Raw genomic sequence first — 17,939 nt, forward strand, 5'->3', positions numbered from 1 at the left:
TAAAAAGACTAGTTTAGTCATTGCGTGTTCGACTTTTCCAACTCATCAAATCCACAATCCACCAAATCTTTAACAGCTTCACATTACCTCCTGTGACAATTACTTGAGCAATCAGTGATGTTGCTTCTTTAGACAGCACCACCAATCCAGAAATCAGCTTGCATCACAAAAGACCACAGGAAGAATAATCACACCAGTCGAATCAAGAGAGACTGATGTCTCTAGGGGTGATTGGAGATACGGAACAAATCAACTCCTATGCGCATACAAGCGCCGACCCTCTGTAACTCATCGTTCTACTAGTAAGAAATCAACGCTAGTCTCTGCGAGTTTCTTTTTCAAAATCAACGCGAGTCTTACAGCGGATTCGATTTCTTCATCAACGCGAGCCTCACCGCTGAAAAACAATTTTTCAGAATTTTCAGAGTTCGATCGAATTTTAGATACATAAATTTTTATCTCCGTAAAGCGAGAAAAAAATATCAGAAACAAATAGCCTCAGAAAGAAAACAAGTTGATTGGAGAAGGAAAGTTTTGAAAATGAAATTCAAAAAAGGAAATAGAGGCACATACCCCATGTTTGGCTGTGGTCTAAAGCTAAGGAGGTCTAAATTGGTTATTCCACCTTAGGCCGATCTAAATTATTTATGTTTGGTTAAGGCCTAAAGTCAAATCATAGCTTAAACTATTCCTTGTTTGCTTAGAGTTGGTGGAGGACTAAAGTTTTAAAAGCCTAAATTGGTTAATTATTTATAATAAGATACTAATTATATAATATTAATATATTAATAATAATTGTAATATATTATATATTATTATAAAATTTATTTAATATATTAACAATATAAATATTAATTATATATTAATAATTATTATTAATAATAAAAAAATAAATTGTATAATTATAAATTATTAATAATTACTAATTATATAATCTTATTAAAATAATAATTTAATATATTAACAATATAAAATATTAATTATATAATTATATATTAATAATAATTATTAATAATAAGATACTAATTATATAATATTAATATATCAATAACAACTATAATATATTGTAATATTATTATAATAATTATTTAATATATTAACAGCATAACATATTAATTATATAATTACATATTAATAATAATTATGAATAAGAAAATATTAATTATATAATATTAAGAGTTAGGCTGGGGTGCTATGGATAGCATAGTGGCCTCTATGCTACGGCTCAATATTTGAGTTTTCAAAATCCAAACGGTCGATCCGAACCGTTCATCTTATTCTCCATATTAATATCTGCTTGGAGACCAAATTTTATAATTTTATGAATTTTTTTACTATTTATTAAGCCACTTTGAAAATCGCTAATCCAACGGTTTTACTGTTTTGTGCAGCCACCGTTGGATCAACAATTTTGTAAAATACTTAATAAATAGTAAAAAAATTCAGAAAAATGTAAAATTTGGTCTCCAAGCAGATATTAATATGGAGAATAAGATGAACGGTTCGGATCGACCGTTTGGATTTTGAAAACTCGAATATTGAGCCGTAGCATAGAGGCCACTATGCTATTCATAGCACCCCAGCCTAACTCTAATATTAATATATTATTATATTATTATAATAATTATTTAATATATTAACAATATAGGGTATTAATTATATATTAATAATTATTATTAATAATAAGATACTAATTATATAATATTAATATATTAATAATTACTATAAAATATTATAATATTATTATAATAATTATTTAATATATTAACAATATAACATATTAATTATATAGTTATATATCGTTAATAAGATACTAATTACATAGTATTAATATATTAACAATATAACATAATAATTATATAATTATTTATTAATAAAAGGATATTAATTATATAATATTATTATAATTATTATTTAATATATTAACAATATAAGATATTAATTATATAATTATATACTAATAATAATTATTAACAATAATATACTAATTATATACAAATAAAATATTATTATAATAATTCAAGTTAGGCCACGAGATGGAATAAAAATTAAACCACCATGTGAGGTGGCTTAATTTAGGCCGGCCTAAAGATCGGCTTATGCCATCTTAGGCCGGCTCATTTAAGGCACGTTTGGTGGAATAACGAGGCCTAAATTCCTTATTTCACCATTTAGGCCACAACCAAACATGGTGATAAGGAATGTTAAATAGGCAGAGTAAGTGATCAGTTAGAAGGTGGGACCGGTGTCTGTTAAAACTAGTTAAACAAAGAATGGATAGTGCTGTGGACACAACTGTGGATATAAACATTTTTTTTTATTAAGCTACGAGATTTTATTTTTATTTTTTCTATTAATAAAAAAATCGTCGACTCGTCGTATCTCTACCCATCTCGCCCTGCAATTACGTCCGCCGCGGCGATTTTTATTAATATCCCTAAAACAAATCAAAATTTTAAAAATGCCCCTGCTCCCAATTTTTTTTTAAAAATGCCCTGACCGCCTGGGCTTCGGGCGGCCCAAAAAAGCCTGTGAGGCGCCGGCCCAAATGGCGGCCCACAACACCAGTGAGGCGCCCCCCCATCTGGCGCCCCACTGCCCAACTATAACCCCACCATCTGAGCCGCCCCTCCTCTCTCTCCCCCATTGTTTCTGCCGAAAAAAAGAGGAAAAAAAGAGAAAAAAAGAGAAGAAAGAAGAAGAAAGAAGCCGTTCCGAGCCGACCCCTCTCTGCCTCGCGCCTCGATTCGCTTCTCTCTCGATCGAACAAGTAAGTTTTCTTTTTTTCGATTTGATTAGGGTTTAGGGTTTCGGTTAAATGTGATTAAATGATGTAATGTGATTCGGTTTTGTTTGATTCGATGTTTAGGGTGAAATGTTAGTAATTAGTTGAATTGATTGAATTGGTCGAATTGGTTCGATTGGATGCTTGAATTAGATGATTGAATTGCTTGATTGCTTGAATTAGATGGTTGAATTGCTTGATTGCTTGAATTAGATGGTTGAATTGCTTGATTGCTTGAATTGGATGCTTGAATTGCTTGAATTGGTGCAATTGCTCGAATTTAGGATTATGATTTATGGTAAAATTGCTTGAATGACATATGGTTGAATTTAGGGTTTGTAGTTGTGAATTGTGATTTTTTTTTTAAATTTAGGGTTTATAGTTAAATTTAGGGTTTATGGTTGTCAATTGTGAATTACTTACAAATTTAGGGTTTACACTTCAATTTAGGGTTTATGATTTAAAAATATGCATATTTATTTTTTGAAAATTATTTTTGTGATAGTTTATAAAAAACATGTATATATGAATATAAAAGATTTGAAGTAAAACTAATTATTTTGAAGTATATCAATATTTGTTTAAAAATGATATATATATTTTTTTATTGTAAGTAAATTGCATCTATATCTCATTTTTTTTATTGTAAGTAAATTGCATGCATTTGTTTACCAAAAAAAAATGCATGTACATGCAAAATTAATTTTGTAAACAAATTGCATATACACCCAAAAAATAAACCCAGAATTGTATATGCATTTTTTTTTGTAAAGTTTATTTATTTTCAACAAAATTAATTTTTGTAAAAAAAAAATGCGTATGCATGCAATTTACTTACATGCAAAGTGTAAATTAATTGTATATACATGGAAATGCATATGCATGCAACAAAATTAATTGTATATTTTTGAACATCATATAAATGCAATTTATTTACATACAATTATTTTTGGATTATATACATGCAATTCTTATTAAAAAAGTAAACCCAGAATTGTATATGCTTCTTATTAAAAAAAATTTATATAAATTGTATGTTTTGATTAATATTTTTTGGCAAATGTAGTATGCCTAGAGTTAGACGGTGGGGAGTACGAGCTGAGCCTGCAGAGGGTGCAGATCCTGTGGATCCGAGTGGAGCTGGCACGTCCTCGGTGGATCCGACTGGAGAGGGCCCGTCGTCGTATGATGATACGACTGGCAGGGGTTTTGAGGATCCGACTGGAGCGGATCCGTCGTCTCAGGCCGATTTTCCAGATGGTGTGCATGATCCTGACACATTTAGTCCTCTTCTATGGACCCATCATGTTAAGCACCGCGTCTCATTGGCATCTCTTGAGGTACGTGAATTTTATACTTTAAAAAATGACATTCTGTTGAGTTATTAAAAAAAATGCATGATTTGAGTCTGACAAATTGATAATAAATACAGGACGATGTCATGCTTACGGTGAGGCACCGCAGGTCTGAGATTCCGTACGTCCCCCACAAAGAAATGCAGCGATACATCTTGAACCTCGGCTTGTATCAGCTTGCCACCATGCCGCAGAGTAGGATCGATGTGTCTCTGATGCAGGGTCTAGCGGAGAGATGGCGACCTGAGACTCATACATTTCATCTCCCGATCGGGGAGATGACAGTCACCCTTGGTGATGTGAGTGCCTTATGGGGTTTACGTATCGATGACGACCCCATAGGTGGCATCTCAGACCATCCAGAGCTGCAGAGGATGATACCGGAGTTGTTAGGGTGTGATCCGAAGACTCTGCAGAAGAAATATAAGAAGAAGAAGGGGGAGGAGGAGGAGTTTCGTTATTCCGGGTACTGCATTTCTCTAAAGGCACTCCGGTCTCACTTCTTCCAGAATCAGATAGATGTTGATACTGATGACATTGAGGCGGTCAGGAGGTACTATTACACTCTTTAAATTAACTTAGTAGTTGCTCAACCGTCTCAATTATTTACATTGATTATTTTATATTGCAGGTATACTAGAGCATATGTGCTGGATTTGTGCAGTGCTGTCATGTTCGAGGATTCCAGCGGTGACGCGGTTCCGATGATGTACCTCTCCCTGCTGAGGGACCTGGAGAAAGAATCGAGATGGAACTGGGGTGGAGCTGTCCTCGCCCACTTATACAGAGGCCTCTGTTATGCTTGTCTGGTAAGTCTGTATTAATATACGTTGTTATTGAAGGATGGATAAGAAGCACCCAGATTTAATTGTAAGTTAAATTTTCAGGTCAAGAATAAACAGCTCTTTGGACCACTGCTTCTGCTTCAGCATTGGTCGTGGTCACATCTGCCCATAAACCGGCCAGTCGTACCATTGCCGCATCCCGATTGGGGAGGCCCTGAGCCAGCCAGATGCTCCGCATACGCCGCCATATGGGGCAGTCATCACGATCATGAAGAGAGGGGCAGGGGGATTTCTTATGTCCGGGGTCAGCTCCAGATGCTCCGAGATGGGAATATCGATTGGTTTCCGTATCGTGCATGGTATCAGCGCAGATGGCTGAGCCCGCTGACATTAGAGCAGACACATCTATGGTATTATCGGGGACCGGTCGTCTGTTTCTGGATAGTGGAGTACCATTACCCCGATCGGGTATCCCGACAGTTTGGCTTGGATGCTTTCATCCCGGAGCACCCGTTGATGGGCAAGGATGCTACCGACAAGTTCCACAAGTAAGTACCATCTACTTAATTAATTTTTAACTTTAATATATCCACTGTTTCTCTACTTTCTAATTAATTGCACTTGCAGAACGGCGCACACTAAGGCTAAAGTCGACTGGAGCCAGCATTTCGTCATGCAGTACAACTGGGCTCGACATCCGGAGCAGCACTTATGGAGCCCGCCAGATACTACATCGTTGGGTGCTGGTCCCGGGGATCTGAGATATGCCGTATGGTACCAGAGATGGGGCATGCCATCAGTCTACCTGACAGGCCATTATGGCGAGACCCTACGACGTAGGCTGATGGATTCATCCAGCAATTATATGCCCTGGGGTCCGATCAATGCTCGCGCGGTAAGTAAAACCGAAACATACTTTAATTTTAAAGTGCAAATCCAGATTACTTACTGTAGGCATAATCATGTTGTGTGCAGCTGTTGACCGCTATGAGAGGAGTTGGACACAGCTTGGCGTGCATGGCGAAGGATGCTTGGCGATATATAGGATGCCAGATGCTCGAGCACACTGCACCAATCGTGGAGACAGGCGGTTTTGAAGGCCGCCTCGTTGGCATGCTGCGCGATGCTGGGGAGAACATCAATTGGCGGGAGATACAGTCTGCACCGCGAAATCTAGATTATCAACGAGTCCCTGTCTACGGCGATGAGATGCCGCAAGCTCCTGCAGGTAATTACAAGTTAATATTAAAAGTACGACACACACAATATTCTTATTTCTGTTGAATTGTTCGTTCTAACTCAGTTAACTTCCAATTATGCAGCTGATGACTCAGGTTGGGCGTTCCACGACTGGGTGCTGAATACCCAAGGATGGGATGCTTATAAAAATAAATACGGAGTTGCAGTAGAGCTTGGCACGGTCAGTCGCCAATTATACCATTATTTGTTGCAGAGTTCTTTGTATGTAGCAAAACTAACATTATTTTAATCTAGGATGGAGCACCTCGTTGGAATGCCGATCCCATATTTAGCATAAATGAGCTGGACCCGGCAGATACAGATGCAGAGGCATATGGCTCCCACAGACCACGATATGGAGTGGAGATGGAGCATGACTTTGAGGCTGGTGGGAGTTCATCTCAGACTGCAGATGGCTTTGTCTCTGCATTATTTGGCGCACCGCCTCCTTCCACGTATTCTGCAAGCTGGGAGCAAGATCCATGGGAGCTGCGTACACAGCCCGCCAATGCAGAGTCAGCTGCTGGATTTGATCCACGGGCAGCCAGGACAGGTACGCAGCACATGTATACGGGGGACGAGGATGAGGATATGGGGGACGATGAGGAGGATTTGGGAGAGGATGCACTCCGAGATGTGAGTCCGCAGAGGCGCGTGCAGCCACACAGGCATGGCAAGGGCGTAGCGGCTCCTAGGTTGTCTCTATCCGGAAGGAGACGAAGATGATGATTGTAGAGTTTTTGTTTATTGTGATATATTTCTGACTGTAGTATTTTGACTATGGGACTGCTGTATTATGTTGACATTACGTTTTTTTATTTTATGTTCATGTTGGTATTATGTTGTTTGCACTTTGCATTTCATTATTATAACACAGTTCAACAATACAATTAAAGTTCAACAATACAATTAAAGTTCAACAATACAATTAAAGTTCAACAATACAATTAAAGTTCAACAATACAATTAAAGTTCAACAATATAATTAAAAGCTTAACAGTATACTTCAAGTAATTACATTCAAACTAAGAAATTATATTCAAGTAATTACAATTTCTTCACTATTTGCGACCCACACTCCCAGCAGACCGCCTGTGACAGGGGCGGTTTGCTAGGGTCCTGACCGCCTGGGCCACGGGCGGTCCACTAGGGATGCCTATTTATTCGTTTTCTCTCTCTCTCTTCTCACTCCAACATCAGTCTACCTTCCACCTCAAAGGCAGAAAGAAGGGAGAAAGCGCTCAAGGCGATTTCGGACGATTTCGGGCGATTTTCTGGTCGACTACAGCTACAGGTAATTTAAATATTTTTTAAATTATTCTTTAAATATTTTTGGTAATTATTTTTTAAATATTTCTTTTAATTATTTTTAAAATATTTATTTCAATTATTTTTTATATATTTTCTAATTATTTTCTAATTAGCCGTTGATTACTGTACAGTTAGTATTTAATTACGCACATAATTAGCCTTCCTAATCAATTGCTGTCACTTCAAAACCTAGTTATAATGGCACCCAAAGTTGGAAAAAATAGAGGAAGAACTGAAACCGAACGCGAAGCAAAAAGAGCACTCATTAATAATTTTTGGACGGCTGAAGCCTACGCGATGAGGAATTTGGAAAGATTGTTTTCACCCAAAAATAAAGAAGCATTTCTGAGCACTCTTGATCCATCAATTAGAAAAATGCTGATGGAAGGCTGGGTGGACAGGGTCCCTCCACCTGGATGGGGACAGTGCTGCTTATGTGAGCTGAACGGAGATATGGTGGATATGTTCTTCTGTTATAAATGTGGCAAAGCTGTTCATCCCAATTGCATGGACCCGCATGCAGATCTGCTGAACGACGCTCGTCTCACTACGTGGGAGTGTCCTGCGTGCGTCCGTCGGGCTGAGGAAAAAAAGGGAGCAAGCTCCTCGTCTCGTAAGGCTTAGACCCCAATTGTATGTTGTTGTAGTATTTTATGTTTTAACTGTAACGGTTTGTATAATTGATATTTGAACTGGTTGTTGCTGTATGAATTTTATGTTACCTTATTCTATGGACTCGACGGTACTGTATTATTTAGTAATGCATTTGAATTTTAAATTCCTGGATTTATTATGAATTTTAATCCGTTTTTCTTCACAAAATTCTTCAAATCAAAATTATCAGATCTATATAAAAAAAAAAACAAAAAAACCATGGGGCGCCAGATGGGGGGGCGCCTCACTGGTGTTGTGGGCCGGCGCCTCACATGGTTTTTTGGGCCGCCCGAAGCCCAGGCGGTCAGGGCATTTTTAAAAAAAAATTGGGAGTAGGGACATTTTTAAAATTTTGATTTGTTTTAGGGATATTAATAAAAATCGCCGCGTCCGCCGCTCTCTGCCTCATACGTACGCCGCGTCTCTCACTTGGACGACGCGTGCCTTCCCTTTGGAAGTGCTATTTCCCCTGTCGCCGCTATTCCCTCCTCCTCCATCTGCGCCACCTAATACATGGGCCACGCCTCTCCCAATAGCCTTCACCTGGTGCCCCCTTCTCCATTCGGTTGCCCCCCTCTTCCTTCACTTTGGGCGATCTTCCAACTGACTAACCTCACTGCCGTCCTCCTCTCTGCCTCCACGGTCTTCCCCTCCCTCATTCGGTAAGTTCTTCTCCACTGTACCGTTCCAGAGGCCCCATTTATTTCAGTAGTTGCAAACATTGCTTGTGGTGATTTCAACTGCTATCTCTTCCGTCTCCATAACCCACAAATTTCATCAAAATTTTCCCCGAAAACTACAGCTGCCAGCACTTCGCACTTCCAATCGACAGGAATATACAAATTGTCAGTAATTACCATCAGCATTCAGTACCAGTGGGTCAACAGTTGTACATCCAATATGGTACTGCTTAGTCTGTCTCATAAGATAATTCCAACTTATTCAAGATTTTCTCCAATTTAAACATGGGTTCATGTCTCAGCGGTCTTATTGTATCGTCCTTCTTCTCTACTGTTTTTGCTTCATCAATGCCTAAATACCAAGTAATAGTTCTGACCAATAAAATATAATTCCTGCTTCTCATATTGTAAACAAAATGCATCATTAACTTATTGGAAAGGACTGGATAGAAATAACCTCAACTCACCATTTTTCCCCAAAAAAAATAGGGAAACCTTGACAGAGGCAACAAAAGAGACCTGGTAATTATGATTGCTGCAAAATAATCGTCCTTTGAGAAAACCAAACAAATTGAGATATTAGGTTCTTAATGAATAAAGTGCCCGTAAATCCTTCTGTTGGAAAATATGATTATTGTAGAGTGTAATAAGGTGTAAGAAATTTTAATTGTAAATTAGGTCCGAACCACGATACTGACCTTTTTCTTCCCTCCCTCCCTCCAGGTCTAAATCATTTGGAGAAGCTCTAGGGACTCCCTAGGAGGATGTGCCAACTGGGTACTTAGGCTTGAAGAAGGCTATTCTGGTATATTTATAGTCTTCCATGGCTTAGTGTACTGTGCCTTCCCACTGTTTAAACCATATGTATCTTGCTCATGGCTGAACTTACTGACATATTTTACTCTTAGTACCCAATGGAGAGAGCCTATGGGCAGCTGCTCCAGGAAAAATAACGAAAGACTATTTGGCATCAGTCTATTTGTCATTTCAGTTTTCCAAGTACACCCCTTATCTTACTGCTTATCAAATTTATTATTATTCCCCAAAAATTCCCAGTTCTTCCCATCTCCTAGAAAGCATGGTACTTCTGCACTGTCATATGCTGTTAGTTGGTTCATGTTACTCTAATATGATGCTGACAATAATGTGTTACAAAACATTGCAATTAGCTGACACAAAAGACATTTTCAGGTGCTTCTTGATTGAATAGGCGATTACAGGAGCTCTTCCAATTCTTTACAGGTACTGTTCTTCCCTCTTCCCATTCTTCTGGAAGTGTGTAGAAACGCCTTCTCCTTTCCTTCTTCGGAACCAAGTTTATTTCCGTGCTTGATGCGGTATACTTATAATGTACTCAATGCATCTGTACCAGTACTGCATGTGTTCATTTTTGTTACATGTTCTGTACATTGCCAAGGTAGGAAAGAAATTTCTTCTATGGCATGGTTTTTTCTACAGCATGTTTGTTAAATGAATAAGGCAATTATATCTCCCCATGGTGCTCCAGTTCTGATAAATGCATACCTGTTTATTAGTCAATGTTAGAAATTATGCATCATTTATGTATAGTCCACTTAATCAATGAGGGGAATAGTTAAAACTAATTTCACGTACGGTTTTGTTATATTGCAGTTCACCTTGCTATGCACGTGTTTAAACAGCCACAATGATATCTTCTTCTCCCCCTTCTGCGTATGCTAGGCAGTTCTTCAATCTGTTTGACCCTAGTATGTTCCCTCCACTTTCACATTATTTACTTACTGAATCGATGGTTTACAAGTAATGAAAGCTCATATGTTCACTGTTATGCCCTCCGTAAATGAGTGTTCGAATTGCGTAATCATTCCTACATTTGTTAATCTGAAACATAGAAATATGCTATGTTACCAACATAATGGTTAGAATTCCATTGCTACTTCTATTTACAGTGATGGGTCATGTAGTGCTGTCATATTGGTTATTCTAAATTGATGAGTTTATGTGGTTTCCTTGAAGAGTAAGGTTATTTATCCAAAATTCACAAAAGGAAGCATGGTCAGACATGAGAACATTTGCAGAGTATGGAGTCAACTGAATTTCCTTCTCTTTTAGTCCTGCTAAACGAGTCGGGCCGACTCATGGACTTTGAGCTGGACTCTTGAATGGGTCAAGTTGAGCTGAGCTCAATTCGAGTTGAGCACAACCTCATCCTGAACTCGAAATAATTCATGGTTTCCCTAATGAGTCGATCTAATCCGATCCGAGCTGAGTCCTTCCTTTGCTCCTCCCTGTCAAAGCTCCGAGAAAAACAACTACACTGTATAACTTCCGAAATATATAACTTAAACATTTTGGACTTAGATCTCAATTTGACTCATTTAAGGGGAAAATCAACAGGGATAATAGCCAGAAAACAAAATAAAAACATAACCATAACGGGTAATGATATATCCTTCTTTTCATCTATGCTAATCTTAATCATGGTGTCTGATTCAATAATGCAAAGAATACAGTTCATTTTTAACTTGGAAATTAGGAGAAACTATCAGTCATGTGTAATTAAACTGCTACTTGTATTTCAGGAAAGTGATATTGAGAAAAATTCTATAGTTTTGAAGGCTGGTGAGTTAATTGACTGTGTGGAGATTGGTCTGCTTGCAACAGTTGGTCTCACTTCAGTGAAGGTACTATAACTTAATGCATAGAAATATCAATTAAAATTCACTGTGACAAATTTATAAGTCCAAAAATTGTGTATTTTATTTGGAGATGCTTGCAAGGTCAAAATCTCTGAACTCATGAAATTTCAGAATTTTTGCACATGAGAGCATAGAAATATCAATTAAAATCCACTGTGACAAATTTATAAGTCCAAAAATTGTGTATTTTATTTGGAGATGCTTGCAAGGTCAAAATCTCTGAACTCATGAAATTTCAGAATTTTCGCACATGAGAATTATTTTCAGTGCTTAGTTTAGCGAGAGAGTTTCTGGGTCAGTGTTGACTGGTTTGACAGTTTTAGAGTTTTCAATTGGTGAGATTGTAAAATTCACCAAAATTATTCTACTGGGCCAAAAATGGAAAAATTTATATGGAGATGTTTAACAAGTTATGCTCTACATAACTGCAAAATTGCATGACTTAATTCACAGTATAGCTATTTTTGGCAATTTAATTTGTGTTTTCCTATTTTTCTGAGATTTCTGGTACCAATAAAAGTGCTATTGAGTTTTGATTTGATTTTAGACCTGGTACATGCCTGGAACAGATACATGAGGCTGGTGTACGGGTCAAATACCATGCGCAAGGATTTTCATCTTTACAAACCCACTGTTTTGACAAATATGTGAATAACTCAATCATAGGGGCTTTTCTGTTAATTTATCCTCACCCTTGTCAGATCTTACTCTTGGATTTTCTCTTTTAATTTGATAAATTTGTTCAAATTCTAATTTTTGTCGTCGAGTCGGTTCAATTGAATAAGCATACCTGTCAAGAATGTAAACCTAAACCAATTTATTAAGCCTCAAGTCTTATGTTACTGTACCTATACCATACCGGTACCAATCATTAAAAAAAACCGAAAACAAAGCAACTGGTATTAGGGTACAAAGACAAAAATTGAATAGAATCCTTAATTTCTGATTTCTTTTGTTATGATATGGAAAGCATAATCAAATCGTTACATTTAAGTTGAATTTCTTATTTTTCTTTGCATTGGACATGAATAATCTGGAATTGACTGAAACAGAAGGATTGTACCAGGTCAGTAGGTTTTTTTTTTCCTGCATTGATATCTTCTTTGAAAAATGATTTTGCAGATTTATTGCATCAAAACATAGAGAAATTCTTTTATGACCATGTAATAATTTTTTAAAAATGATTTTGGGGTTTGAGCCGAGTTCAGGCCTTTGAAATATACTAACAATAAATTGGGTTTGAGCCGAGTTCGGGCCGAGCCTAGAGAATCCAATGGACTGAGCCGAGTCGGGCTTTACCCTTCAAAATTGAGTTGAACCGAGTCGGGCTTTTAATGAAAGATTGAATGAGCTGGGCTGAGTTTTGGGTTTGATCCGGCTCATTAGCAGGCCCTCTCTTTTAATCTCGTTATTCCTTTTGTGTTGTCCTCCGCATTTCCTTCTCTCATTAGTACTTTGAGCTGCAAAGATATCTCAAATCTCAAATTTCATTCCTACACTGTCTTTTATCTTCCTGTTAGTCCAACTTATTTGCCATGAATTGTGGATTACTTTTCTATTTTGCAATTGGAAAATTTTTGGGACTTCTAATTTGTCGCAATATTTTTCCCCTGTAGTTTACCCAAGTGGAGGTAGAAAACAAAGAAAATCTAGAGTAACAAATACAAACGGAGAGAGTGGAACTTCTGTTGCAATTGGGAAACACATTCTCCGAATGAAGAAGGCCGCCTTCTCCACTGGTACTAAGGTAAATTCCTCGCCGTTCGAAAGATTGCTACATGAACGGTCTAGAAAAGAAACAATGTAGAAGTCACCACAAAAAATGAAAAGGGATACCGCAAATTTGAGTTGTGATGCTTAGTTATAGTTGTCCTACATGCTTAATTGTAGTAGCATTTTCCCGAGAGTGAAAGCCTAGGTTCTAATTCCATCAATAGTTGGATGTAGAGGTTCTGAATTTGGGAGGGGTAAAAGCTGTACAAATTCAAACATGTTACAATAAATTTGCTGGTATCTTTAGTTCATTAAAATTACTACATTAGCTAGTCAGATCTGAGGTATTTTCCAACCAATCAGATTCATTTGCGTTTCTCATCTTACGTCCAAATTCATCTCCTTCCAGATATTGGAGCACTAGGATGTTAGAAGGGCATTGAGACGTCCAGCAAAGAAAAATTCTGCACCTTCTCCCCCCTCAATTTGATATATCTAATTTCAATTGTCATTTAGTTATGCAGTAAATTTATTCTCGTCGCCTGAGCAGCTGACCCTCCCAGTCTTCAACCTTCTAAGGTGCTGAGACTATTTGATATTTCGTACAATCTGAATATTTTTTCCCTTTAGTTGTCGCTGAAGTTTCCTTCATATGTTTTCTTCTGCAGGTAGGATTTGGTCTACTTCATGATTCAGAGACTTTAGCCAATTACATGTTAAATTTCATTAAATATTATTCCTTCTTCAAGAAAATGAAGCCGCCTTTTTTTAATGTACAAACTGCTGCAAATTAAAAATAAAAAGTAAAAAAAAAATACTAGTTTCAATTTGCAGTAGCATATCTTTCCTGGCATTAAATTTCCCCGCAATAAAACAACCGTTCAATATGTAGACCAAATTAGCATACCAGACCAGCATATCCTACTTTGTTCTTATTATTCTTTGAAAAAAAAGAAGAGATAAGTGCTCAGGAAAATACTTATCTTCATCATTACACTGCTGAGAAAAAATATCTTCCCAACAAGACAACAGAACAGATTTAATAGCGCAACACATCAGTTGCGGCTACTATTACAATTACAATTACACAACCCATCTAGACCCAACCCTGCGTGGATTCCAGCTTCACCTCCTTGCCTCGCCTCGCTCAAGGGCTCAAGGCTCTAACCCCAATTCCAATTAAATACAAGCAAGGCAAAAAAAGAAAAGGAGAAACAAACGAAGGAAGGATTGCCGGTGGCTGGTGCTGCCGTTCTGCTGTGCTCGCTCACTCAAAATTCAAAATTGATTCATTTACTATTCTTTAATTTGCTTTGGTTAATTGCTCAGAGTCGGAGAGTCTAATTTCTTATTCACACCTAACGCAGTCACCACCCCTTCCATGGCAACTCAGTCAAGGCCTTCCAACAGTACTTACTAACTTGTATCAACTTGTATCATTTATTTTATTTATTTATTTTAAGTAAAAAACCTGTCTTAAAACCTTTACTTTGGCCTTTGGTCTCCCCAATAAAAATAAAAATTGGAAAGAGTAATTAAGTTGTTCTTGTTGCAGGTGCAATTCTTAAGCAGCTCAGTGATGGAACTGCCCAGTTCCACCTCCTTCAACCACCCATTTCTCCATTTTCAACTGCTCTCCCCTTGTTTGCTAGAATCGCCTCCTCTCTCCCTATGTATGTTTATTCATTCCTTTTCATTAATTTTTACCACTCTTCCCTTTCCTTTCCTTCCCTTCCCTTCTCTGCCCCTCTTATTTATTTGATTAATTGATTGCAATGAAAGCGGGATAGAATCAGCAGCAATGAAGAAAGTGGAGAACTACTCGGTTCAAAGGGTGACAGGCAATGGCCGTTGCATGTTTCGAGCACTGGTATAAATGCATCACAATCAATTACTATCTTCTTGTATACATAACCTACCATCAACCAATTTGTTGCCTATCCTGTCTGATGCTATCTATATTTTACTATTGCCTGCCCTGCCCTCTTCTTATTCGTTTTTCCTTCCACGTTCCACCTCACTCAGGTCAAAGGAATAGCAAGGAACAAAGGGGTCCCACTGAATCCAAGGATGGAGGTCCAGGATGCAGGTGATCCTATATATCTGCTTGTCAACCTTTTCTTTTCCTTTTTTTTATTTTTGTTCCATTTTTCTACCTTGTTTAAGATATGCTTGATTTTTCATCTCTCTTTTTTTTTTTTTTTTCCTTTGGGGGTTGTTTGTACTTTACTTTATTATTATTATTATTATTATTATTATTTATTTTTGTTTTTGGGTGGGGGAAGATAGATGATCTTAGGTTGGCTGTGAAAGAAGTGATATGTGATAGCAGCTCAGAACGACAAAATTACGAGGAAGCCCTTTTAGCAATTACTATCGATGAGCCTCTCAGACGGTTTGTTTCTTCTTTTTCACCTGTGTTTCTTTAATCAAATTGTATCTATGTATCCTATGATAAATTAATCTTCTTAATATCTTTACTATCATTAGATATTGCCAAAGGATTAGAAGCCCTGACTTCTGGGGAGGCGAATCAGAACTTTTGGTCAGTTATTCTAGTTAGTGTATCATTTTCTGCTCACCTCTACTAATGTTTGAAAAAAAAATGATGGAAGTAAAATCTCATAAGATTAAGAATAATGAAGAAATTAGAGAACCCATTTATTATTCATTGTTTCTAGTAAAGATGCGCTAGCACTTTTGGGTGGTACCTGCCTCAAGATGAATTTTTCTGCATTTATCTCTCTGTGTTTGTAGTATACACATTGCTGCTTTAAACCATAAATTTCAATTTAGAACTTTTTACATGATATAAACCTCTTGCATCATGGCATTGTTTTTCTTCATCAGGTGCTCTCCAGACTGTGCCACCAACCGATTATTGTTTACATTCCAGAGTGCGAGGTATTATTTCTTTTCTTCTGAAAAGTGTTTATCCAGCTTTAAAATATTAACAGGAAATATTTTTGTCGTGTGTATTATTAATTATCAAGTGGTTCTTTTGTTCACAGCATTCTTTAAGAGGTACTGGAAATGGTTTTATACCTATAGCAGAGTACGGACTAGAATTTTGCAAGAGCACCAAGCAGTGGAAAAAGAGGGTGCCTGTCAGACTATTGTATAGTGGTTCGAACAATTATGATTTGCTGGTATAATCAGGCCAGGCAATTTTAGTTAACATACATATCTGCCAAACTTTTGATTGCTGTTTTCGTTTGTTCCATACTTACACTTCCACTTGACTTCTGCTGATGTTTTTGCTTGTTGGGCTCTACATATATAATTCTCTTTTGTAGTAAAAGACTATCAAATTGGACGGAACGATTTACATGGTTACTTTTGTGTTCGTTGATCGTAGATTTGGAGTTGTAGAAAACTGAAGTTGGTTAATTTGCAAATTTGAATGAGATGTTATTGGTGCTGGATTTGCAGTACCACACTATAATCAATAAAGCTCAATTTTCTTATGTTGGTTCTTAATCTCTGTGCAACAAGCACCTCCAGTATAATAATCTCTGTGCAGCAAGCACCTACTGCTACACAAAAACAATAGAAATCATGAATGAATGCTCTGTCATCAGTGTCAAATTAAATGATGAATGATGAATAAATAAGGTGAGGTAGAGGTACCTAGATTAGATAGTGTCGGGAAAACCCCCAGGTGGCTGATTTGCTGCAGGTTGGTTATCTCAGGTAAGGCTAACGCTGGTTGAGATGTAGAAGGGTGTTGGAGCTGGTGGCGGGTGAGAATTTCAGTCTAGTTAGGGTTAGGGTTAAAGGTAGGGGAAGGTGAATTAGGGTTAGTGTCAAGGGAAGAGAGATCGGTGGATAGCTGGCGCTGTTGGGGTGTGTTGGCGGTGAGAGGCGATTTGGATTTGAAATGAGGGGCTGAAAGAGGAAATGAGTTGCCGGCAGAAAGAAAAGGAGGTGTTAGGATTGAGTTGGCGTGGTCAGGGGAGGATGGCGGCGACGGAGAGTCGGGCACAGAGAAGGAGGTGGTGGCCTGGTTAGGGTTAGGGTTAGGGGTAAAGGTAGGCGAAGGGGAAGAGGTGAATTAGGATTAGTGTCAAGGGAAGAGAGATCGGTGGATAGCGGGGGCTGTTAGGGTGTGTTGGCGGTGAGAGGCCATTTGAATTTGAAATGAGGGGCTGAAAGAGGAAATGGGTCGACGGCGGAAAGAAAAGGCGGTGTTGGGATTGAGTTGGCGTGGTCAGGGGAGGACGGCGGCGATGGAGAGTCGGGCACAGAGAATGAGGAGGTGGTCTCATTGTCTGGCGACAGAGAGTCGGGTACGGAGGAGGTGGTGGTCTCATCGTCTTGCGACGGAGAGTTGAGCACGGAGAAGGAGGTGGTAGTCTCATCGTTTGGCGATGACTATTCGGGCATGGAGAAGAAGTTGGTGGCACCATCTGGCGGCATTGATCTTTTCTTGATCGTCGCTTACACTCCTCCCTAGTTGCTCCTCCACTGGATTCAGTTGTTTGCCTGTTAGTTAGATATAAGACTGACACTGACAGATCTAATTTCGACCTGCACTTCTCTCTCTTCTCATTTCATATCCGGCCCAATAACATTAACAATTCTTGTGCAAGTCCAAATTTTCTATAATAATAATCATAATATTAAAAAAATAATACAAGATTCATTCATTCTCTTTATTGAGTGTCATTACAGAGAAATGGTTCCTTTAGGGCGTGTTCGGATGTCACGGGATTACAGAATGGGAATAGGAATGGGAA

At 37.9% G+C, this 17,939-nt stretch overlaps 1 protein-coding gene across 9 annotated transcripts; it reads left to right on the plus strand.

The window, feature by feature from the left end:
• Positions 1-8,537: 8,537 nt before the first annotated feature.
• On the plus strand, positions 8,538-16,666 carry LOC144568385 (OVARIAN TUMOR DOMAIN-containing deubiquitinating enzyme 3-like). Of its 9 annotated transcripts, XM_078318725.1 has the most exons (18): positions 8,538-8,791; positions 9,533-9,614; positions 9,718-9,808; positions 10,001-10,051; positions 10,442-10,536; positions 11,371-11,472; positions 12,540-12,553; positions 13,104-13,234; positions 13,610-13,779; positions 13,869-14,394; positions 14,530-14,609; positions 14,756-14,873; positions 14,983-15,070; positions 15,226-15,289; positions 15,490-15,595; positions 15,691-15,745; positions 16,051-16,104; positions 16,212-16,666. In XM_078318725.1, exons 11-18 carry the CDS (start codon positions 14,582-14,584, stop codon positions 16,353-16,355), a joined length of 657 nt encoding a protein of 218 aa, XP_078174851.1. In that variant the 5' UTR covers positions 8,538-8,791; positions 9,533-9,614; positions 9,718-9,808; positions 10,001-10,051; positions 10,442-10,536; positions 11,371-11,472; positions 12,540-12,553; positions 13,104-13,234; positions 13,610-13,779; positions 13,869-14,394; positions 14,530-14,581; the 3' UTR covers positions 16,356-16,666. The 9 variants fall into 9 exon arrangements, with proteins under 9 accessions (XP_078174851.1, XP_078174845.1, XP_078174852.1 ...); XM_078318719.1 differs by having other exon boundaries at positions 13,869-14,609; XM_078318726.1 differs by lacking the exon at positions 13,869-14,394.
• Positions 16,667-17,939: the final 1,273 nt, after the last annotated feature.

Source organism: Carex rostrata, chromosome 17 (assembly GCF_964058835.1).
Source record: "Carex rostrata chromosome 17, lpCarRost1.2, whole genome shotgun sequence".
NCBI lineage: Eukaryota > Viridiplantae > Streptophyta > Magnoliopsida > Poales > Cyperaceae > Carex > Carex rostrata.